The 24974-nt window shown below is 48.0% G+C and overlaps 1 protein-coding gene across 4 annotated transcripts in view; it reads left to right on the top strand.

Moving 5' to 3' along the window:
* Positions 1–24974, top strand: part of Plc21C (Phospholipase C at 21C) — a 571303-nt gene that overhangs the window by 413688 nt on the left and 132641 nt on the right. For all 4 annotated transcript variants that reach the window (XM_075698222.1, XM_075698223.1, XM_075698225.1 and 1 more), the window contains exon 16: positions 258–531. In XM_075698222.1, the coding sequence (XP_075554337.1) occupies positions 258–531 (274 nt within the window). The remainder of the gene's footprint in view (positions 1–257; positions 532–24974) is intronic.

The following is a 24974-nucleotide window of genomic DNA, read 5'->3' as shown; positions in this document are numbered from 1 at the left end:
TTTATATGATTTTGCTTACATTATTCAGTGCAACGTGAAGAGTGGGGGTTAAAAAAATCGAGGAACCTGTGTGCCTGACCTGTATTTATTTGAATGGAACAAATGAAAACCATGCACCTAGATGACTGCTTTGGGCGATAATTGACTAAGTAAGGTTGCCAAGTGTGTTTATGCCTGCTTCAGATTTTTCTTTGTGTGCATGCTGGTCCATAGCACTATCAGCTTGTTCCTTATGCGAGGCTGTGCTATCAATGCAGTGTGCTCCTTCGAGCGAAAGCCGCAGCCCCCTGCAGACAGCTGCCGCCCTGCCAGTGAAGGCAGAGGCCTCCGCAGCTGCCTCTGCTGCACCACAGCCCCACCAGCAGGTCTCCGCATCAGCTGCAGCAGCCCCTTCAACGCTGGGTGCGATTGTGGAGTCTCGAATTGTCACCACCGTGGATTCTGTGGATGGCGGGCTGCCACCTTCGGCACTCAATGGGGGCATCCAGCGCAGCCCCGCTACCAACTTGGCCAGGCAGGACACACTGAGCCGTGAGAGATGCCCTTCTTCCGTCTTTCAGACGATGACAAACAGCTCCATTTGTCTTGCTGCTGTAGACGAATACGAGGTGCAGCTTACTTTTAATCTAAACAATGCTCAAGACATTAGTGGCTTTCATATTAAACTAACACGCAATTAAACGCACTCTTCAGTTCTTATCACCATACTTAGCTCATATGTAAAACTTGTAGTTAGGCTAATTGGTGCATTGTATTTTAAGAAAATACCTGCCAAAAAAAGATGCACGCAAGAAGCATACAAGAAGACAGGAAAGAGACTGGGTTGGAATACAGGAAAGGGCCCACTGTATGAGAAAGGTATTCTACTAAAACACGTTCTTGGGCTAGTGGGCGCATTGTATTTTAAGAGAAAACCAGCCAAAAAAGACACATATAGGAAACATACAATCAGACAGGAAACAGGCTGGCTCATATCTTTAATCTATATCAGACAAGGTGCTTTCCCTCCAAAAATTAAGGTTGCTCATGTAACAGTTTTGTACAGTAAACCTCTGTCAATTCGTCTTTGGTTAATTTGATTTTGTTAGCTAATTTAATCCTGAGTAAATGTCCCAGCTGGTGCGCGCACATTTTTTGGGCCAAGATATTGGTTATTTTGATCCTGAAATTGTCTTGCCAAATACAGTATAGCCTAGTTGATACAATCCCATTTTGCATAATTTCGTAGCGCCAACATTCGCGATCAAGAACATAAACTGACTTAATACAGTTACATTCTTTCTGCCAGTTGATACGATCCGTGAAAACGTGATATTTTGGCACCAATGTTAGTACGCCACCAAACTGCAATCGTATGGTACATTTTCCGGCTGCTGTATCCCACTGGAACCAGGAATGGCACGCGTGACTGAGAGCAGTAGGTGCCTGCCGCAGCAGCCTTCCCGCAGTACTTGCCCAACCGTGTCACATGAAAATGCCCGCACGCACTCGGTTTCCTCTTCCGGTACCAGCAAATCTGACGGGTCATCACACGTCGCATTCGCAGCTGTCATCGCCAATCCTACTGCAATAAGCATCTTCACCTATCTGCTTCACAGTGCGTTGCAGGGGTGTAGTGATGATGGAAGCGTACTGCATGATTTTAATTGGTAATAACCCAAATGCTTTGTCATTACCTGCTGCTGCAGACAGTGCAAAGTGAGCATCATGTTTCCCTCTGCTGGCAACATGTTCCGGAGTCACTCACCAGCTCGATATTATTTCGGTTTGCCATCACTATCTTGAAACATTAGGAAAAACAACAAGGCGCATTTCGTGCCACTCACACCCCACGAGCGCGAGGTGCTTTGGCGTTTTGTGATGCAACGCTTCTCGCCAAGTGCACACGTCATAACTTCCCGCCAAGATGCCCCACCTGAAGAAGTTGCTGACCCAGGCCAAAAAAGAAGAGAAAAAAACTTAAGCTTGCTGCTGCTGCAAAGTCCACAACGTGCTTCTCAGGCCGCTCTTGCCCTACCAGCTGATGTTTCGTGCTGCAACGATTCGTGCAACGCTTCACATTATGTAGATGTCAACTGCAGTTGAGTCTGCCAAATCTTTTTTGTGACTTCGGATCATATGTTTTTCCAGTTTCTATGTTTTTTCTTGCACTTCATTTCCCACAACATATGAACAAAGTTCTACTGTAACTTCAGTTTTACTGATCGGCACGCATGTGCCCACCCCAATCGTGACCCCAGTTGGGACCCGAATCAAAACCCTGATGACTGTAATGCCTGCCTTAGCAGTGCTAGGGAACAGTGGACGCATTGAAGACATACTATCTCTCTCTGAAAGCGCAGATTTTTTTGCCGGCCCTTAGCAGAGCTTCAAACACAAATGGCAGCTCATAATGTACCAATACCATATTTAACCAATCCTAACGTGCACCTCATTTCCAAGAAAATGAGCGGGAAGCTTGGAATTGATTAGAATTAAATACAAAATCAAAACTTCATTCATGGTACTGGCGATAGCTTACTGGCAGAGCACATGTTAATTCACTACCTTTACAAGATGGTGAACGAATTTTCGTATGCAGTTCATTCCAGATTTATCAAGCTTGAAAAGGATCGTGAAACAGTTTGATACAGTGGACTTCCGTTAATTCAACTCTGGTTAATTCATTTTTTTTTTAATTTGATCCCCACCGAAGGTCCTAGCTGGCGGCCATAGATTTTTATGCGCCATAGATTTCGTTATATTTATATAAAAATTTGCCGTCACCAAATCATTTGAACTTGACTACTTAGCTTCGCCGCGGCACAGCCATCTTATGGGTGAGGCATACTAATTATTTACAGGGGTCACTGTCACAATTGAGACATGTTCCTCAATTATACACGCTTTCACCCGTTGTCTCTGGTTAGAGCACGAGCACCTAGATGCTAAATAAGCATACTGGCAGCCATTCAGAGCTCTTTCTGATGTTTCTTGTTGAGCCCACCATGTGTCCCGTATATAAGACCCTTAATGGGGCCTAGCATGCATTCCTTAATAGGGTCCTGCTAGTAACAGCGTAAAATGTAGACAAGAGACGAGACAAGAAGACACCACAAGCACTGACTTTCAACAACGTTTATTCCGAAAGAAACACGGCTTCTTATAACCATTGCCCACAGTGTCACAGTCACGTGATCGCACATCATGTGAAACATGCACTTTTTTCTTTTTTGCACTCAAGATGGTTGCACGTGCAAAAGCTCAAGTTCTTTTTTTGTCATTGACAAGGACGGCGTGCTAACGCATTGGTCACGAAGTCTGGTAATCTCGGCTGCCTCAATTATCTCCCGGATCAGCTGGTCATTGTGTTTCTTCAGCACTTTACAGCATCTGAATTCTGCGGCGCAATCTTTTGAGGGGCAATCCCTGATATGGATGCCTAGATTCCTGTTAGCCTGCTCGACGCTAAGTTTGTGTTCCTTTAGTCTTTCATTTGTGCATCTCGAAGTTTGCCCTATATACCTTTTTCCACATTTCAGAGGTATTGAATACACCACGGCTTCTGTGCACTCCACAAAATGATTCTGGTGATTAATCGTGCACCCTTCCTGGTTTATCGGCTCTTCAGCATTGACATGTTGGCAGAGGCTTTTTAGTTTTTTCGGGGCAGTAAGCACTACATTAACTCCAGCTTTGCGCCCAATCTTTTTCAAGCAGTGAGATAAGTTGTGCACGTATGGCAGGGCCACGGTCCATCGCTTTTCTTTCATTTTTGGCTTCTCGCCACCTGGCTCGCCATGGGCACGCTCGAGTTTTAGGTTCTTGCTCATTTTTCTTGCTCTTGCTCATTTTTGCTCTTGTTCTTGTGCATTCTCTTTTTGTTACTTTCTTTTTACAGAAACAAATCAACCAACATTCCACCTATTACGATCGTCATTTGTTCACCATAAAGGTGGAAAAATTATTGATGACATGCCCTGGTCAGCCAATCGGATAGCTCGCCCTACTGATGTCAATTGGGTGATTTACGTCATATGGGTAGGGGCGGCTGAAAATTCTGCCGAGCAGTGTGCTGCGATCGGCAGCAATGTACATTTTTAAAACCTTATAATAAATTACACACTTTACGCAGAGCTCTTAGATGCATCAATTAATGATCAGAAAGACCTACTCTAGCAACTCAGTACGTTTGATAAAAATCAAAATCGTTTCAGGGTCCCTTTAGCGAGTTTGCAATACTCCAAGATGATAATTTTGACAGCACCTTGTTGGCTTTCATAATGACATCTTCAACATTTTTTTCGGTTACAAGAATTGTAATGTCGTCTGCAGATGCAATAAATTTTACGTCTTTGTCAATATACTCACTAAATCATTAATAGAAATACAAAGAAGCAAGGGGCTCAAAATGCTTCGCTGTGGTACTCCTGCAATAACTGGTTTCAAATCGGATGCGTGACTGTTTATAACTATGTGTTGCATGCGATGCTGGAGATATATTTCTATTAACTTCAAAAAAACACCTCGAAAACCATAATAGTTAAACTTTTCTAGTATGGTAGTATGATTTATGCAGTCGAATGCCTTTGAGTAGTCGACAAAAATACCCAATGTATATAGCTGACATTCGAAAGAATCTAATTTCCTTTTGTGTTAGAAGGGCAGTTTCAGTAGATTGACCTCTCGTAAATCGAAACTGCATGTTTGTTGTTAGTTTATGCTTAGTTGTAAAGGCTGTAATGTGCCTGTGAATTAATTTTTCCAGAGGTTTTGAAGAATTGGCAAGACGAATATTGGTCTATAGTTAGTTAAATCTTTTTTGTCGCTGCCCTTGTGTAACACTATAACTTTAGCAACCTGGAGGCTTTTTGGAAGAGTACCATCAGATAAAACAAGGTTATAATTGTATGTCAACACCGGAGTGATTGCATCTAGTAGGAACTTTGCAGGCCCAATTTCAATACCATTGGCATCGCAACATTTACTATTTCTGATAGCTAAGAAAGTGTATATTATTTCCCTATCTGTTGTAGGAGTCAAAAATGCAGATTGGCTGTTCTTTGTAGTTGGATAGTGTGAACAATTTGAATCATGAGAACTTTTTGCTAAATTGGTAAAATACTTGTTGAAAGATTAGGCTAGTTCCTTTTCTGATATTGCATTGCCATTAATTGTAATTTTCCTAATAGTCTCCTTATAAACCGCTTTTTCAAAGAACTGTGTTAATGCGCTTCCAAACAATATCCGTCTTTTTCATAATGTCAACAATAAATAAATTTTGTGAGTACATCTTTTTCTCACGGCGCAGAAGACTATTTACTTGATTCCTTTGAACCCTAAATTGACGCAGTTTCTTTAGACCACGTTGAAGTAAAGTCTTGAAATAAACTATTTTTTGTGCGTATTTCTTTTGAACATTGTTTTGTTACTTATGGCTTTTTACATTTACGCACAGGTTTCAAAACCTTGTACCTGAAACATTTCACATAATTAGATTGAAACTTCTCGTGAAAATATTCGTAAGCTGTCTCGGCGTATGTAATAATTAAGCAGTGGAGGTGACCAGTCAATGAGCAATATATCATTGCAAAAATTGTTTAAACTATGTGCATTACACGTCCTGTACAGTCTAATGAATTTCATTCATGGTTCCAATAGATTGGCTTTGTTTAAAAAATTAAAAAATTGGGAGGTGATCGCTCATGTGAGTGCCTACAACACTGGATGAGAGATTCGTACCTTCAGTGTTCGTTATGAAGACGTCTATTAGCGTAGTTGAGTCGGGTGAAATATGAATGGGAGAGTTTACTACATTTTCAAACCATTAGGTTCAAGTGTCCCATATAATTCATCACGTGGTTTAGAAGTCTTTAACAAGTCAATGTTTACATCACCTGTCATAATGAGCTTGAAACCATTATCATTAATCCAGCTTAGGTACTCATCTATAAAGTACAGAAATCTTGGTGCAACAAGCATGTGACGCCCCCTCGGGCATAATCTTCGTTGACCCGCCAGGCTCAGTTAGGCAACATTGGTCACCGCACCAATAAACACCGGCGACCACAGCTGCTCGTCGGTCAGTCATCGTTCGTTACCACCACGCTGTGGAGCATCCATCTAACGGAGGGTGCCTCGAGCCCTCCCTTGTTCACTAACCTGGGTGGATCGTGACAATGGCAATGAGTACCCACGGATTGTCCCACGCTGCCACCAGTGGCGAGACACCGCCCCCTGTCGCTGCCGCCATGCCATTATATGGAAGGCTCGAGCGGTTCGAGGGAGATGGGTCTGCCTAGCTAATTCACGAGGAACAAGTCCACATGTTCTTCCGGGCTAACTACACACCCGAGGCCAAACAGCGGGATATTTTCCTGGCCAGCTGGGGGCCCGTGTCTTCAGTCTCCTGCTCGACCTTCTCAAGCCAGCCACGCCGCATGTTAGGACGCTGGGTGAACTGCTCGCCATACTGCGCTCGCATTTCAACCCAACACCGTCCACACTAACGGAGCGTTTCCGCTGCAACAACCGTAGCCGCCGGGAAGGTGAGACCCTCGGGCAGTTCACTGCTGCGCTACAAGGGTTACTGAGTGCCTGCGTTTTCGGGGACCAACTGGCCTCGCTGCTCCGGGACCGTTTCGTCTGCGGCATCAACAACACCGCCATGCAGACGCTACTCCTGGAGTTTCCCGACCCCTCGCTGGGCGATGCCATGAAGGTAGTGCTGGCAATGGAAGCTGCCGCCAAGGACTTCGGCGAGATTGCCTGTGCGACTGGCTCACCGTCAGCGAAAGTGGCGGTCAACAAGTTGGCGGCAAAGGGCAGTACCTGCGGTCGTGGCGGCGGCGGCGGTCATGTACTAATTGTGGCCATGTTGTCCCTGCAAACTTCTTAATCTCATCTGCCCACCTAACTTTCTGCCGCCCTCTGCTACGCTTCCCTTCCCTTGAGATCCATTCCGTAACTCTTAATGCCCATCGGTTATCTTTCCTCCTCATTACGTGTCCTACCTGTGCCCATTTCTTTTTCATGATCTCAACTAAGATATCATTAACTCGCATTTGTTCCCTCACCCAATCTGCTCTTTTCTTATCCCTTAACGTTACACCTATCATTCTTCTTTCCATAGCTCGTTGCGTCGTCCTCAATTTAAGTAGAACTCTTTTCGTAAGCCTCCAGGTTTCTGCCCCGTACGTGAGTACTCGTAAGACACAGCTGTTATAAACTTTTCTCTGTTTCTTACCAGTACCAGTACCATGATTCATGCGGTCGCTGTGGTGGTGCCCATTCTCCGTCACAGTGCCAGTTCTCTCAAGCACAATGCTTCACCTGTGCATACCCATGACTGGGCACCTGTCACGGGTATGCCGAAGGGGGAGGACGAACGGCAAACAGCCGCAGCAGCCTGGTTCAAGCCCAGGTACCATGCAAGCCTGCGCCCAGGGTAGCCGTCGCAAGAGTACGCGGCGGGGGCATGCGGCAGCAGGCTCAAGTTCTTCCGCGGCCAGGCTCCACGTCATGGCCGAGGACCCGCCGATTTTTGACATGTGGCACACAGGCTTTGTATCGTCGTGTGTGTCGCCGTACATGCTGACCGTCGAAATCTGCGGGCAACCCATTTCCATGGAGCTGGACACGGGCCAGCGTGTCTGTCGTGGCTGGAAAACGGTTCATGCATACCTTCCGCTGCGTGTTTGTCGAGGCTTCGGGCGTCATGCTGTGCAGTTACTCCGGGCAGCTCTTCCAGGTCCAGGGTCAGGCCAAGGTCAGTGTTCGCTTTGGCAACAGGGAGGCAACCCTTCCCCTTTACTTAACCAAGGGGTCGTCGCCGACGCTGCTGGGTCGAAACTGGATTCATGCACTGGGCATTCGTCTGCCAGAGTACCAGGAAGCCAGCTTGCATGCAGTGAAAGACGTCCCCAGCCTCCAGACCGAGTTCAAGTCCATGTTCCAGCCAGGGGTGGAGACATTCACTGGCACCACGGCTAGCATCTATGTACCTGAGGGAGCCCGGCCGCGTTTTTTCAAGCCTCGCCCACTGCCGTTCGCCCTGAAAGATGGGGTCACCTAGGAGCCGCAATGGTTACAGCGAGAGGTCATCCTGGTTCCCGTCAAGACGTCTGAAGGGCCGCTCCCATCGTACCAGTCCTCAAACAAGATGGCAGTGTCAGGATCTATGGGGATTTCAAGGTTACCATCAACCCCGTCACTACCGTCGAGAAGTACCCATTGCCCCTGATTGAAGGTCTCTGGTGTCAGCATTGTCCAGTGGAAAGAAGTTTACCGAGCTCGACGTCAGAGATGCTTACCAGCAGCTGGTGCTCCAGGATGCCTCCCAGAAGTATGTCGGAATATCGACAACTTTAGGGCTTTTCCAGCACTCACGCGTACCATTTGGCATGGCCTCAGCCCCAGCCATATTTTAGATGGAGATGGACAACCTCTTCAGGGACCTGAGGCATGTGATGGTGTACTTGGATGACATCCTAGTTTGGCAGCAATGATGAGGACCACCTGCAGAACCTGCACAACGTCCTGGCACGACTGCAGGACACCTGTCTCAAGCTCAAGCTGGAAAAGTACGTTTTCCTGGCCCCCAGTGTTGAGTACTTGGAACATGCCATTTCCCAGGCTGGCCTAGCCCTGGCTCTCCGCAAAGTTGATGCCATGCTCAAGGCGCCTAAGCCCCGGAACAAGAAGTAGCTTCGGAGCTACCTCGGCCTCATCAATGTCTACAGGAATTTTCTGCCCAACCTGTCGGAGCACCTACAGCCGCTCCATCTGCTTTGAGATGGTCAGCAATGGGTCTGGAGGAAGGAGCAAGACTGGGCCTTCCAGCACGGCAAGGAGCTAATCACTAATGCTCCAGTGCTGGTACATTTCGATCCTGCCAAACCTGTCATCCTGACCATAGATGCGTCGCCGTACGGCGTGGGAGCCATCCTGACGAACCGGGACGAGGATGGCCAGGAACGCCCTGTGTTGTTTGCTTCTCACCAGCTTCATGCTGCAGAGCAATGCTACAGCCAGCTGGGCAAGGAAGGTTTGGCCCTCATTTTCGGTGTTGAATGCCTCCACCAGTATTTGTGGGGCCGGAAGTTCGAGGCGGTCACAGAGCACAAGCCGCTGTTGGGGCTGCTAGGGCCAGACAAGGCAGTTCCCGTGCAGGCATCACCTCGAGTGGTACTCTGAGCCTTGAGGCTGGCAGCTTACAGTCACCAGCTCCGGGAAAGTCTGGAACCTCCGGGAAAGTCAGTACCATCCGGAAAAGGACTTGGAACCTGCTGATGCCCTGAGCCGCCTGACCTTGCCAGAGGTGCCTGATGCTTTTCCAGAACCTGCTGAAGTGTTCATGCTGGAGCACGCGTACCCAGAAGTGCTCTCCAGAGCTGCGGTATCGCAAGCGACTGGACAGGACGCAGTCCTGCCTCAGGTGGTCAAGGTGGTGTCCCGTGGGGAGGAATTGGTTCAGCAAGGCCTATATAGCCAAGAGGCCGCCAAGGTGAGCTTGCAGCAGGGCTGCCTGCTGTGGGGTTCCAGGGTGGTGATCCCACAAAGTCTCCGGTCCAGGGTCCTGCAGTTGCTGCACACATGTCATCCTGGCATGGAAAAGACCAAGATGGTGGCCCGCTCCCATGTTTGGCGGCCTGGCCTGGGCCAGGACATTGCTCACATGGTGCAGAGCTGCCAAATCTGCCAGGAGCATCAGCGGGCCTCACATCATGTGGAAATCACCCCCTGGCCATTCCCACAGAGATCCTGGTCCCGCCTACATGCGGATTTTGGGAGACCCTTCAAGGGCCACTACCTGGTGGTGGTGGACGCCTTTTCAATGTGGGTGGAGGTTCTACCTGTCACCACTCCCATCAGCAAGCCCGACCATTGCGGCGCTACGACAGGTCTTTGCTGCCCAAGGGTTGCTGGACGTCATCGTGTCCCACAATGGTCCTGTTTTCGCATGCGTGGAGTACCTGGCCTGGCTGACGAAGAACGGAATCCGCCTGATAATGGTTCCACTGTACCACCCTGCTTCGAATGGTGCAGCTGAGCGGGTGGTGCAAACCATCAAGGACAAGCTCAAGAAGATCCAGACTGGGGATTTCCGGATGCAGATTGCCCGGATAGTGTTTCAGTACCGAACCACGCCCCACGATGTCACTGGCTGTGCCCCCTGGACGCCTTGCATCCAGACCTTCGATCCGCAGTGCTCCTGAAGCAGCTGAAGCAGAAGCTGGCTCCTGACCAAGGGTGCCGTCTGGGCCTTTGCCAGAGTTAGGAGCTCCAGTTTTTACCACGAACTTCTGTGCTGGCCCGCCCTGGTCTGCCGGACAGGTGGTGTCTCCTGCTAGTGCCTCGTCGCTGCTCTTGTGCATGCCAGATGGGGCCACGTGGCACAGACACGCTGACTGTGTTAAGCCTCGCCTCGGGACCTGGCCAGCACCCTCAACTGCCAATTCTGAGTTCCAGCCCACAGGAGGACTAGCAGCAACACCAGTCGCTTCCAGTGGAGCACCGCCCACTTCTGAGGTGGCAAGCGTTGCGAGTGGTGCAGCGTCCATTGGGGGGGAGGGCCGGTGTCAAGTCCGGCACCACTCACAAGGCCGACCACTGCGGACCCTCCGGATGGAGTGAGGGTGTCTCAGACAGCACCCGGCATTGCCACAACCAGCCCGTCAACAATGGTGCCCAGGCGGAGTGCTCGACGGCGGAGGCCACCAGACCGTTATTCGCCTGGGTAGCAGGCACCGTCGACCCGGCTAGGGCAGAGGCAGAGCCTCGCACTTGGAACTTGGACGTTTCTTGTCGACAAACAAACAAGGGGTAAGGGTGACAAGCATGTGATGCCCCCTCGGGCATAATCTTCGTTGGCCCGCCAGGCTTGGTGGCTGCCAGGCTCAGTTAGGAAACATTGGTCACCGCACCAATAAACACCAGGGAGCACAGCTGCTTGGCGCTCAGTCATCGTTTGTTATCACCACGCTGCGGAGCATCCATCTAACGGAGGGTTCCTCGAGCCCTCTCTTGTTCACGAACCCGGGCGGATCGTGACACTTGGTATGTTTCTACCTGGAGATCCATATACGGCACAATATACATTATCATTGCATTTAATTGGAAGCACTTCATAATCAAGAGTAACAAAGGAAAATGACTCATTCAGGTGGCAATGCAGCATGTTTTTTTACCATCAACATAATGCCTCCTCCTCTTTGAAGGGGTCGATTTATGAAGAATGATTTATAACCAGGCAACCTAAGCACATCTATTTCATTTTTATACCAGGTTTCAGTTACCATCAGCACATCTGGGGTGAAACCAAATGAGGCAGTAAGTGCAACAATTTGGTCTTTCTTATTTCTAGCTGATTGTGCGTTAATGTGGATTAAACATAATGAATTCTTGTTTTTTGCATATAAGTTACCTACTTCCCAAGGCAAGAGATAAGCTGGACAAGAGGTGTTTGTTGGCATGACGTCGGAAGAAAACATCTTTTTCCTAGTCGATCTTATCAGGATCCGAGATGCAAGCTATAACGCAGTGCTCAGAAACACTCAGTCTTCCTTGCGAAAACTTTGCCGTCCCTTGTCCATGCAAAATGCCAATTTTTTTATTTCTTTTTCACAATTGTGATCCCCAGCAGCTTGTTTAGTTTGAAACATGAATGCTCATTCATATATACTGGGGCAGACTGTGCTAAACTAATATCAGCCATTGGAAATCTTTTCTTTCTCGCCTTTTCTAAAACTGCATCGCATTTCGATCTGTTGTAAAACTGTACAACAATGTTTGACTGCGATGAGCTTTTTGTTGGAATCCTGTGGCATACTTCAACATCGCCCTGTACAATTGATTCACTCACATTTTGGAAAATTTTCAGTAGATTTTCATGCTGCGAAACTGGAATACCTTTGATTTGTAGGTTTTTGTTTCTTGAGTACTGTTCCAGTTGTACCATTCTTAGTTCATTCCACGACCGGCTTTATTACTCGCGACCTGCTCACTACGCCGGCTCCTATGGCGGCGCGTGTCCGCGTAAATATCACGTGACTGTTCAGGAGGGACGGCGCGCCGCAACAGGTGGCGCCACAAGTTACACTCATTTCGGCAGCGCCCGCCGTACGCTTCTGTTAGCTTCAGTACGCTTGCGTTACCATGTTGCCGGTAGGCCGTGTTAAACCGCATCGTTTAAGCACGCACCGCAAAGACGTGTTAATATTCATCAGATGCAATAATCGCGGACAGCTTTCTGTATACAGTGGTAGTTAGGAGCGCGAGCTGTCAGCTAACACGCCTAAGTCTCTGGCTATCATGAGCGCGCGAGAACAGCGCAGAAGCAGGCGTCTCGCACTCGTAGCAATTCCCCTGCATAGCCACAAAAAGCTGTACCCGACTAAAGGCTGATAGCGGTAATATTTTTCTTTCTCATCGCAGCAGTTTTGCAGCTAAAACAAGCTCAAAGAGCGGTTGTAGTGGTGGGCGCGGCTCTGGTGCTACTCAAACTTTGTTTTTTTTTTTTTTTTGCGCGCACAGCTGCACAACCTGAACACGATTGCTTCTGCTCTGTAGCTAGCAGCATCCCAGGGCGAAGCCGCGCTACTTTCCGCCAATTTACGACAAAAAGCGCGCTATGCACACTTACTCGTTTTCAGGAGCATTCACCCGATTGTTAATCATTTCAAGACGCACTCTACATGAAAAATGAATAAAACCAGACTAGGAAAGCTTGTTTGCCAGGCACAATAGCCGGTCGTAGCCACAACTTTATCTCAGGTCAGCCAGATTCTTACACTTTTAGGACCGTTCGTGATTTCGGTTTGGCATTAATTAATTTTCGTTTGGCGTGCTCTTCTGTGAGATCAGAGGCAAAATTGGACAAAGATGGCCTCATAAACTTGTGGACAATCAGGTTTAGCAGGGCCCTTCTGTGAGGCTCTGTGGTGTCCTTCAAGCACACAAACAGCGTATTTTTTGTAAGTGACGGCAGCACTAGGTCTGCAAACTTCTTAAGCGGCGTTGGCCCCCTAACAAGCACAGGAGCCACACTTGACGCAGCACCTTCCAGGCGGCTGACGAACTCTACGAAAGCCAAGGTAGGGTACGATAGCCCTCCCCTGTCCATGCCTGCTATGATGACAGTAGTAGTAGACTGAGAGGCTGGTGCCCTCAAATTAATATGAGACAGCCCTCACATGTGATACCCTTCGCTGTGCGCCCGCTCGATTTGCAGAGCGGAACGCAGCAATGCACCATCGCGAGCGATGATTTTTACAGCCTACGAAATGTAAAGGCTCTCAGCAGTAATTGCGTTCTTGGCACGTATGCGGACAGCAATCAGAACAGCCGGAAACATGGTGTTCAGACAAGCACAAAAACACAACGAAGAAGCCGCCACTGCTACCGCTACGCCAGCCCGCACTCGGCGTGGGGGTAAGTTCTGGCGCCACGGAGAGCAGCGGCGGTCGGGCGAACTAAGAATGAACTAAACAAGCAGTAAAAAATCGGGGGCTACGGAGGTGGCGCCGGTGAACAGGTCGCGAAGTAATAAAGCCGGTCGTGGTTCATTCGCTTGCACCTGTTCCTTAAGGAGTGTACACTCAGATAGAAGGAAAGCATTCTGAACCTTATTATCTGCGTTTTCCTTTTTATTGGTTATCGTGCTAACTTTCATTTCTTCGAAATATTGGTTAATCAGTTCCGTGCCAGCTTTTACTTCTCTGTTTTCGTTTCTAAATTCTCGTTCCAGAGAGGTGCACATGTCATGAATTTCCTGCTTCATCTCTTTCAACATTTTAACATTTCAGGATCAGGTGTCATGATAGAATAAGAGAATAGGGCGAGAGAACAAGAACAACAAGTCAAGATATGGCAGTGGCAACAGAAATACTGTATTTACATAAGTCATAAAAGGTAGATACTGATGTGATTTCTAACCTGTAAGGACCGAATACGATACACAGGCGTAAGCCTTGTTTCTTCAATGATACCGCCGCTGCCAGTAAAGCCTCAAGGTGCCAGCATCCCCTTCTATTCGGAGCTGCTCAGAGCAGGCATCACAGCAGCTGTTGATTGTAGGCCACAATGTGCAAGGGGAAGATGCGCTTAGTCGCACAGTTTGGTCACTGCAGAATCGTTGTCAATATGAGTGTGGGCATCTGTAAGGACCGAATACGATACACAGGCGTAAGCCGTGTGTCTTCAATGCTGCCACTGCCAGTGAAGCTTCAAGGTGTCGGCATCCCCTCTTATTCGGAGCTGCTTGTAGTGGGTGGCACAGCAGCTGTTGATTGTAATCCACGATGTGCAGGGAGAAGGTGTGCGCGGCCGTACGGGTTGGTCACTGCAGACTCGTTGTCAGCACGAGTGTGAGCATCTGTAAGTACAGAATACGATACACAGGTGTAAGGCATGTGTCTTCAATGCCTCTGCTGCTGCCATTGAAGCCTCGAGGTGTCAGCATGCCCTCTTATTCAGAGCTGCTCGTTGTGGGCGTCACAGCAGCTGTTGATTGTAGGCCGCGATGTGCAAGGGGAAGAAGTGCACGGTCGTACGGTTTGGTCACTGCAGACTCGTTGTCAGCACGTGTGAGCATCTTTAAGTACAGAATACGATACACAGGTGTAAGGCATGTGTCTTCAATGCCTCTGCTGCTGCCATTGAAGCCTCGAGGTGCCAGCATCCCCTTTGATTCGTTGCTGCTCGTAGTGGGCGTCACAGCAGCTGTCTGTTGTAGGCCACGATGTGCAAGGAAAAGATGTGCGCAATCGCACAGTTCGGTCACCACAGAATTATTGTTAGCATGAGTGTGAGCATCTGTAAGGACAGAATACGATACACAGGCGTAAGCCGTGTGTCTTCAATGCTGCCGCCGCTGATAGTTTTCTGTCGACGTTACACCATGAATAAATCTCGAGATTGTATCCATAGACAGCTTCACTGTAAAACAGAACGAACAGAACTTGCAAGCAAGGTTTCTTAGATGAGCCACACTCTTCAGGTTCTGCGCACACCTTTTTCTTGGAGATCTGTCGTGTACTGGCACCTTCGCTGGGTACTTGAGAACATTCAGCAGAATGGTTGGTACTGTGTCCAGTTAAAGTGAGGGCTTTCCACGCGGTATCCTCACTTTCTTTTCATCAATGACGTGAACATAGCCTTGAAGCATGTATGTTTCTTCGAAATGTAGCTCACACACAGTGTCAGTCAGTTCCAGGGGCTTATCAGCACGGTGAAGGTTCCGAGTCTAAACACAGCGTCTTTCGTCATCCCCAGGGACATTAAAACACTTCGGCGCATTCTTCACGCTGCTATACCCAGTTCGGCAACTGGGTGCAAAGCAGTAGTTCTTCCAACGAGGCTTCTTGATGTCACCTCATTGGTCAGAAAAAAAACTGCGCACTAAATAACAAATGCATGCGCAAAACACAGAACAACACAAATACGTGGATGAGAACAGGCAACGGTCAATGCATGAGCACGGCGGTGGCACGGCGGGCCTCAGGTGAAAAGCTCCCTAGCACTGCCTTGTGTCCGCAAAGGCTCTCCAGATTTTTTGCATCAAGCGCACGCACTGCCCGCTCTTCCCCCTCGGCCCACTACCCCTACTCTAGTACGCTATAGCCACTATAGCCACTACATGGTTCCCGTTAGGCTGATTAATGAACTAGGACGAAAAGTACGGAAGGTCTGGTGAAAGCAGTGGAAAAAACTTTAAAAGATAGACGAATACCAGACAGTTGGCAACAGAGTAGAATGAATTTAATTTATACTGATAAGGGGAAGAAAGATAGAATTCACTCGTATAGACCGCTGACCATTACATCGGTAATATACAGGCTAGCAATGCAGGCAATCAAGAGAGAGAGAGAGAAATTTATTTACAGAAAGGCAGAGAGGTCGGCCTGAGCTATAACTTGCTCTGGCCTGCTACTCTACTCTGGGGAAAAGGGACGGGGAGGGAAAGGGCTGATGAATGATGATGGTATAAGGAAGAGATGCATATATACAAATTCACGGAGTTGTGGTATATCTAAAGGCGTGCGTCCAGCCCAGTGGCTTGGAGAAAAGCTACAGCGGCTCTTGTTACCAGGGCTGCGCTGGTTGCATTAGGCCAAGGGCCTAAAAGAAACTCGTCCGATAGCGGTCTCTCATGGATGTTTGCTATGGAAGAGACAAGTTGCTGTCGTTCTTGCGCGTACGCGGGACACACGCAAAATGTATGTTCAAGTGTTTCTGGCACCTCACAGCATTCACAGTTTGGGCTAGTATCACTGGCACCTATCATATTTCTATAACGGTTGGTGAATGCGACACCAAGGCGAATCCGGTGCACCATGCTCGTGTGGTTTCTTTTGAACTTGTGAGGCATACGAAATCTCATTTCTTGGTCCCATTTATGTAATCGCTTGTGTCGTCGATCTGGTTGGGTCCAGTGTTCCAACGTAGAGTTGCGGTTTACGCGACGAAGTAGGGCATTTGTGTCTGTTCGTGAGAACGGAATGCGTACTTCACAAGCATTATCTAAAGCAGTTTTCGCTTTAGCGTCTGCCTGTTCGTTCCCTATCACACCACAGTGTGATGGTATCCACTGAAAGGTGACATTGTGGCCATTTCTAGTTGCGTGGTCGAGATACTCTGTAATTTCTATAGCCATAGAATAATACAGGCCCCGTCTGAGGACACAGTCAATCGTTTGCAGAGCTGGCTTGCAATCGCAGAATATCGTCCATGCGTGAGGAGGCTCCTCGGAGAGAAATCGAAGTGCTTCCCGGATAGCAACAAGTTCTGCGGCAGTTGATGTTGCGCTATGGTCTAGTTTAAACCGGCGAGCGATGATCATATGTGGAATGACGAAGGCTGCAGTGGAGGCATATGGTGTGGCAGAGCCATCGGTATACAAATGTACAGTATCTCCGTACTCTGTAGAAATGTGCAACAGGGTTAGTTGCCTGAGGTCAATAGATGCAACGAATGACTTTTTAGTAATTCCAGGGATCTGCAATGTAACGACAGGTTTAGGCAGAACCCACGGGTGTGTTCTCGGAATACAGTCGGGAGAAAATCTTGACAGCAAAACACTCTGATACCGCGATATAGTCCTTGAAAAGCTAGAACCTGGGTGTGTGGTAGGGAGCGATGACAGAGGATGGTGCCTGTGTCGGGTCAACACGCGAAGGTACATTCGAAGACACGTCGCCGCACTGAAATCAAAGCTGAAGAGTTTTGTTCACGTCCTTCGCGTCGTGGCAGCAACAAGATCGGGCCCCTCGGAGTCGTCATTACTCCAATTGTACCAAGCACTATTCGTAGGGTATATACGGTACAGCATGCCGGCGCTCTCAAGCATGGGACTTAGTTGTGTGCGCACGCTGGAGAGCATTCAGGCTCAAGCATTGCGCACATGTTTGGGCCTCCTACGATGCACGTCAACCAATGGAACAATAGCGGAAGCTCGTGCTTGTTCTATTCGGGTGTACTTGCAGGCAATCAAATTTAAGCTTCAAGCATGGGCAGAGAATATGATGGCGTTTTGGGAGAACTTCATAATGGCTTCAGAATAGGTAGCCGTTTGGATGATAACTCATTTGTTCTTACTCAGTGTATTCAAATATCAAAAGTAGAAAGCAGACCGTTATATATGGCCTTCTTATACATTACAGGAGCCTATGACAAGTAGACTGCAACATTTTGTGGGATATTCTAGAAGAGGAAGGATTAAGTGACGATTGTCTACAGCTTTTAAAAGAGCTTTACCTAGAAAATAACATTTGCATTGAATGGGAAGGGATGAGCAGTGAGGAGAAAGTTCATATCAACAAGGGACTGAGGCAGGGGTACCCTTTATCCCAATTGCTGCTTATGATAGACAGGGGGAGGATAGAGAGGGCGCTAGAAGGAAGTAATGTTGGGTTTAATTTCTCATACAATCAGGTGTATACAGTAGTAAAGCAGTAGCTTCCAGGTTTATTTTATGCGGACGATATTGTGTTGCTAAGCTAACAAGCAAAGTTATTTGCAACATCTGGCTAATATCTGTGGACAGGAAGGCAACAGTTTAGGTTTTCAAATTTAGTGTTAGAAAATCAGGTGTTATAGTATTCAATGAAAACAGTGAACAGACAGTGGCAATACAAGGCCAGGAAATACCTCGGGTAAGAGGACAGAAATACCTTGGTATATGGATAAATGAAGGCAATAGATACATGGAAACACAGGAAAAAGCAATAACAGTGAAGGGGAAGAGAAATGCAGCCATAATGAAGCACAGCGCTCTATGGGGATACAATAGGTATGAGGTACTCCGGGGTATGAGGAAAGGTGTAATGGTTCCAGGACTTCATCATCATCATCATCATCATCAGCCTGCTTACGCCCACTGCAGGGCAAAGGCCTCTCCCACACTTCTCCAACTACCCCGGTCATGTACTAATTGTGGCCATGTCGTCCCTGCAAACTTCTTAATCTCATTCGCCTACCTAACTTTCTGCCGCCCCCTGCTACGCTTCCCTTCCCTTGGAATCCAGTCCGTAACCCTTAATGACCATCAGTTATCTTCCCTCCTCATTACATGTCCTGCCCATGCCCATTTCTTTTTCTTGATTTCAACTAAGATGTCATTAACTCGCGTTTGTTCCCTCACCCAATCTGCCCTTTTCTTATCCCTTAACGTTACATCCATCATTCTTCTTTCCATAGCTCATTGCGTCGTCCTCAATTTATGTAGAACCCTTTTCGTAAGCTTCCAGGTTTCTGCCCCCTAGGTGAGTACTGGTAAGATACAGCTATTATACACTTTTCTCTTGAGGGATAATGGCAACCTGCTGTTCGTGATCTGAGAATGCCTGCCAAACGCACCCCAGCCCATTCTTATTCTTCTGATTATTTCCGTCTCGTGATCCGGATCCGCCGTAATTACCTGCCCTAAGTAGATGTATTCCCTTACCACTTGCAGTGTCTCGCTACCTATTGCTGTTCTCTTCCGAGACTGTTAAACATTACTTTAGTTTTCTGCAGATTAATTTTTAGACCCACTCTTCTGCTTTGCCTCTCCAGGTGGCGAGCATGCATTGCAATTGGTCCCCTGAGTTACTTAGCAAGGCAATATGATTGGCGAACCGCAAGTTACTAAGGTATTCTCCATTAAGTTTTATCCCCAATTCTTCCCAATCCAGGTCTCTGAATACCTCCTATAAACACGCTGTGAATAGCATTGGAGAAATCATATCTCCCTGCCTGACGCCTTTCTTTATTGGGATTTTGTTGCTTTCTTTATGGAGAACTACGGTGGCTGTGGAGCCTCTATAGATATCTTTCAGTATTTTTACATACGGCTCGTCTACACCCTGATTCCGTAATGCCTCCATGACTGCTGAGGTTTCGACAGAGTCAAACCCTTTCTCGTAATCAATGAAAGGTATATATAAGGGTTGGTTATATTCCACACATTTCTCTATTACCTGATTGATAGTGTGAATATGGTCTATTGTTGAGTAGCCTTTACGGAATCCTGCCTGGTCCTTTGCTTGACAGAAGTCTAAGGTGTTCCTGATTCTATTTGCGATTACCTTAGTAAATAGTTTGTAGGCAACTGACAGTAAGCTGATTGGTCTATAATTTTTCAAGTCTTTGGTGTCCCCTTTTTTATGGATTAGGATTATGTTAGCGTTCTACCAAGATTCCGGTACGCTCAAGGTCATGAGGCATTGCGTATACAGGGTGGCCAGTTTCTCCACAACAATCTGCCCACCATCCTTCAACAAATCTGCTGTTACCTGATCCTCCCCAGCTGCCTTCCCCCTTTGCATAGCTCCCAAGGCTTTCTTTACTTCTTCCGGCATTACCTGTGGGATTTCGAATTCCTCTAGACTATTCTCTCTTCCATTATCGTCGTGGGTGCCACTGGTACTGTATAAATCTCTATAGAACTCCTCAGCCACTTGAACTATCTCATCCATATTAGTAATGATAGTGCTGGCTTTGTCTCTCAACGCATACATCTGATTCTTGCCAATTCCTAGTTTCTTCTTCACTGCATTTAGGCTTCCTCCGTTCCTGAGAGCATGTTCAATTCTATCCATATTATACTTCCTTATGTCAGCTGTCTTACGCTTGTTAACTTCAAAAGTTCTGCCAGTTCTATTCTAGCTGTAGGGTTAGAGGCTTTCATACATTGGCATTTCTTGATCAGATCTTTCGTCTCCTGCGATAGCTTACTGGCATCCTGTCTAACGGAGTTACCACCGACTTCTATTGCACACTCCTTAATGATGCCCACAAGATTGTCGTTCATTGCTTCAACACTAAGGTCCTCTTCCTGAGTTAAAGCCTAATACCTGTTCTGTAGCTTGATCTGGAATTCCTCTATTTTCCGCTTACCGCTAACTCATTGATCGGCTTCTTATGTACCAGTTTCTTCCGTTCCCTCCTCAGGTCTAGGCTAATTCGAGTTCTTACCATCCTGTGGTCACTGCAACGCACCTTGCTGAGCACGTCCACATCTTGTATGATACCAGGGTTAGAGCAGACCCTGGCAGACCCAGGACTTACTTTTGGAAATGTGATTGCTTTAAATCAGGGGTAGAATCAGGACTCGATGTGAACCAAAGGTCAGTGTGATGCCTTGCATTGGGCGCTCACGGGAAGACTACAAGTGAAGCTGTGCAGGGTGATACGGACTGGATTAGTTTTTAAGTGATGGAAGCTCGCAGTAAAATTTATTATGAAGAATGACTGAGGAATATGGAAGAAAGTAAATGTGCTGGGAGAGTGTTGAGGTATCTATCTGTACAGGAAAAACATTGATTTACAGTGGAGGAAAAGAACTACGAAACTTACCAGCAAGTATGCGGACTGTAGGGTGGGCAACACAGCAACAAAGAACGCTAAGCGGAAAGTCAGAGAGACTGAAATAATCTCATGGGTGGCGGCAATGGAAAAGAAACCTGCCATGAGTAACTACTTAAGAGGAAAAAACAAAATTGGGAAAGAAACAATTTATGATTACTCAAAGGGAAGCTCATTTCTTTTCGAAGCGAGATCAGGATGCCTTAGAACACGCACCTATAAAGCGATATAAGAAGGATAAAGAAGCATGTGCTCGCTGCGGTAAAGCTAGGGAAATGATGGAGCATGTTTTGTTAGAATGTGAAGATGTCTGCCAAGCGGTCAATTTAGGCACCACTGGCCTCTGAAACCCTTGGGTTCAGCAAGAGCAGTAAACATGTCCACAATAGAGATTATTAAGAGGTGATTGGAAGATTGGTGGAAGAAAAGCAGGGAAATGATAAAAAAACAGAGATGTGCAAAAGGAACATCTACCATAGGGGATCAGAAAATTTGGTTGTGGGAGTTCATGGTGTTTTTTTTTTCTTTTTCTTTTCTTTAACCTTGGTAGGACATTAGGCAGTATAATAGCAAGAGCCTGGTGGCGCAATCCACCGCCCTGTTCCGAAGGGGACGCTCATAACATGCATCCATCCATCCTGTACTCCGCTCCGCTAAATGTATAACTAAAATGTGAAACTTGCTTGCTGCTCCGCTGTGGCTTCAACCCGGTGTGGAGCAGAGCGCAAGGATGCTCAACTAAAACACTCCAATTACACGCATTGCACATGCTGTGGACGGAGAAGCAGAGAAAAACCATCTGTGTTTTGAGGAAGCTAACGAAAAAGAAGGGGTAAAATGAAAAACTGAAATTTGAGTCAAAGTTTAGGGCCAACAAAAGAGCAGGGGCCTGTCTAAAACTCTGAAGGCCTGCCAGTAAACTTACTATGCTCCTCGGTGCTTGTACATTCACTGTGCTGCTTAGTATGCTTCACCGCATAAGCTGTGTGTATTGTGGCGAAGCTAACTCTAAATGCAAATAATGTCAAGTCAATGAGCACCTTCTTTCGTTTTTTTTTAAAGTGAATCTTTATATTGCTAGGCGAAGCGAAAATGCATTTTTTTGTGCCTATGCACAGAAAACTCTCATCGTCAGCAATATCTAGAACGCCATCGTATTCTTTCGCAGCTAGCTCGTTGGCGCCCCTCGGCACAACCACGCGAAAGCACTCGTGCCACTACTCCTGCGTTCGTTATCATTGTCTTCTTCCACAGCTGGCTTCAATGCTGCTCATCATTCCAGCGTAATATTTCACTTCTCTTCTGTCGTTGTAATGGGGAGGCTGCATTTACAAGGTCATGAGCCATTGCTTAAGGGGGTAAGAGCCATTCACTGTCTTATGTGATGGACAGACAGACAGACGAGACTTTATTTGGTCCTAACAGACTACATTGTCATTGTCGCGGACCGCACCTGTGCCAGGGGCGGAAGACCGTGATCTTCAGCCCTGTCGCAGGCCCTTTGGAGAGGCTGAAGCTGGACTTGAAGGTCATCGCTCTTGACGGCTTCTTCCCAGTCTTCTTGCCTGTTGAAAGGCGAGTAGTGCAACGCAGAACATTTCCACAGGATGTGATTCAAGGTGGACCTTTCTCGCCACAGTTGAGGCTGCGGGGATGCACACCTGGAGTCTAGTAGCTCAGCCTGGATTTAGGCGGAAAGGAGCCCGTCTGCAGCATTCTCAACACCGAGGCCTGGGGTCTGCTTAGCTTCGGTTGAGGAGCCAGAAACTGCCTGAGTCCCAACTGGTAGTGAGCAGTGATGTTGTGGAATGTAAGCAGTGGGTCCGTGGTTTGGTCAATCCCCTGCAAAGCTTGGCCCCTCGTACCGATGCGGTTGACGAGACGTTGCGCCTGGTCGTGGGCCAGCTCATAGGTGTTGGTCGAACCGGCGGAGACGTTCTGGCCCATGTGAGCTGGGAACCAAGTGATGACGTGACGGGCTGTGCCTGGCTTGTGGGTCCTCAGCACCGCCGCAGCCTCGGCCGAGACCGAGCCGGCGAGAAAGGCCATCGCTGCCGACCTGGAGTCCATGAAGATCTTGGTGCGTCCGAGTTCGCACAAAGCCAGTGCCACTGCGACTTGCTCTGCGACGGACGCGGTCGAGTGTTGGGTAGATGCGGCATTCAGGATCTTGCCCTGGGGGATAGCCACCGTGGCCACGGGCAAGTTTGTTCCGGGATACTGTGCCGCTTCGACAAAGGGCGCGAGCTCTGGGTTCTGCAGGGCAGTTTTGATAAGTGCTCAGGCCCTGGCTGTGCGCTGGGCCTCGTTGTGTTGCGGGTGAACGTTTCTTGGGAAGGGGGAGACTCGAAAGGCATCCCTTTCACCCTAGCAGAGTGGACAGCACATGACTCCTCGGCCATGGCTGCCAGACCTGCCATCTCAAGTATTCAGTGGCCGGCCTTGGTGGTAGACAGGCAAACAATCTGTGCCGTTTTCTGTGCTTCTACGACTTCGCTCAGGGTGTTGTGGACCCTGAGTTGCATCAGCTTCTTCGTGCTGGTCATCACAGAGATGCCGAGTACTTGTTTAATGCTCTTCCTGATGAGTGCATCGATCTTGTTCTGCTCCGACTGCGAATAGTTTAGCGCGGAAGCCATGTAGTTGATATGGCTCATGAGGAAGGCGTGGTAGATCCTTAAGAGGTTGGCTTCGCTGATGCCACCCCTCCTGCACGTCACTCGCGAAAAGAGTCTGAGCATGTTCTCCGTCTTTACGCTCAGACACGCGATTGTTTGCGTGTTGCTGCCCTTTGCATTGAGGACCAGTCCGAGCACCCTGAGAGGATCCATCCTCTGGATGCGCTGACCCGTCTTTGTTCTGAGTTCGATCGGTACTCAGTCCAGCATCGTGTCGAACTTGCGGCCCTTTCTGTCGGGCCGATAAAGCAAGAGTTCCGACTTGGTCGGTGAGAGGGCCAGTCCTGTGCCCTCGAGGAATTTTGCCATGATGTGTAGGGCCTCTTGCCGGGCTCACTCCACCGCTGCGTCTGACCCACCACCGCACCTGACAGTGATGTCGTCTGCATAGAGAGTGTGTATTTGGTTGACTCCCCCGATTCAGTAGAGTTGGACTGATAGGCCTCCCATGGTGATGTTGAAGAACAGTGGGGATAACACCGACTGCGAATTGACTGCATTGAGGACCAGCCTGAGCACCCTGAGAGGATCCATCCTCTGGATGCGCTGACTCGTCTTTGTTCTGAGTACAATCGGTACTTGGTCCAGCATCATGTCGAACTTGCGGCCCTTTCTGTCGGGCCGATAAAGCAAGAGTTCCAACTTGGTCGGCGAGAAGACCAGTCCTGTTCCCTCAAGGAATTCTGCCGTGATGTGTAGGGCCTCTTGCCGGGCCCACTCCACCGCTGCGTCTGACCCACCACCGCACCTGACAGTGATGTCGTCTGCATAGAGAGCGTGTATGAGGTTGACTCCTCCTATTCAGTAGAGTCGGACCGATAGGCCCCCCATGGCGATGTTGAAGAACAGTGGGGATAACACCACACCCTGCGACGTGCCGCGGTCTCCCAGCCCGTATCTCAGCGCGATTTAATGTTGAAGCAATTTAATTTTGAAGAATCGCAAGTGACAAGGGCAGACAGATGCCGCTAATCTTGCCACAAAGCAGCATGCCACAAAGCAAACTCCAGATGTTGAACACAAGCAACAATGGTGGACTGCAGGCATACCGTCACTGACGTCCTTCTCTCTATCACAGCCGAACATGTGTTTAGTAACCTCATCAAGAAACACAAAGACGTCACCAATAATCGTGAAAGATTTTAATGAACCGTCCGGATTAACCTAGTCTTAAACACAGGGGCTGTACGTTTCAGCTTCGTTGGTTAACCATCTGCACAGAGTGCTTGAGCAGTATTTTTTTTTCATATCTCTTGCTTAATTCTTCCCGCCAGATAATTTGACCAGTGTCATCGGTCCCGTCATGGTTGAAACAGCAGAAGTCAACCGTATATCGATAATTCGAAATCTATCTGAAGTCTATCTGAAGCTTACCTGAGACCTCCGCATGTCTCAGATAGCTTCCCGTGATCATAAAAATCGGTAACTTAACGATTTGCTTCTGCAAGGCCATTTTTAATGCACAAAAGCTTA

Source organism: Dermacentor variabilis, chromosome 7 (genome assembly GCF_050947875.1).
Source record: "Dermacentor variabilis isolate Ectoservices chromosome 7, ASM5094787v1, whole genome shotgun sequence".
NCBI classification, from domain to species: Eukaryota; Metazoa; Arthropoda; class Arachnida; order Ixodida; family Ixodidae; genus Dermacentor; species Dermacentor variabilis.
This window is presented reverse-complemented; position numbering and strand designations above follow the sequence as displayed.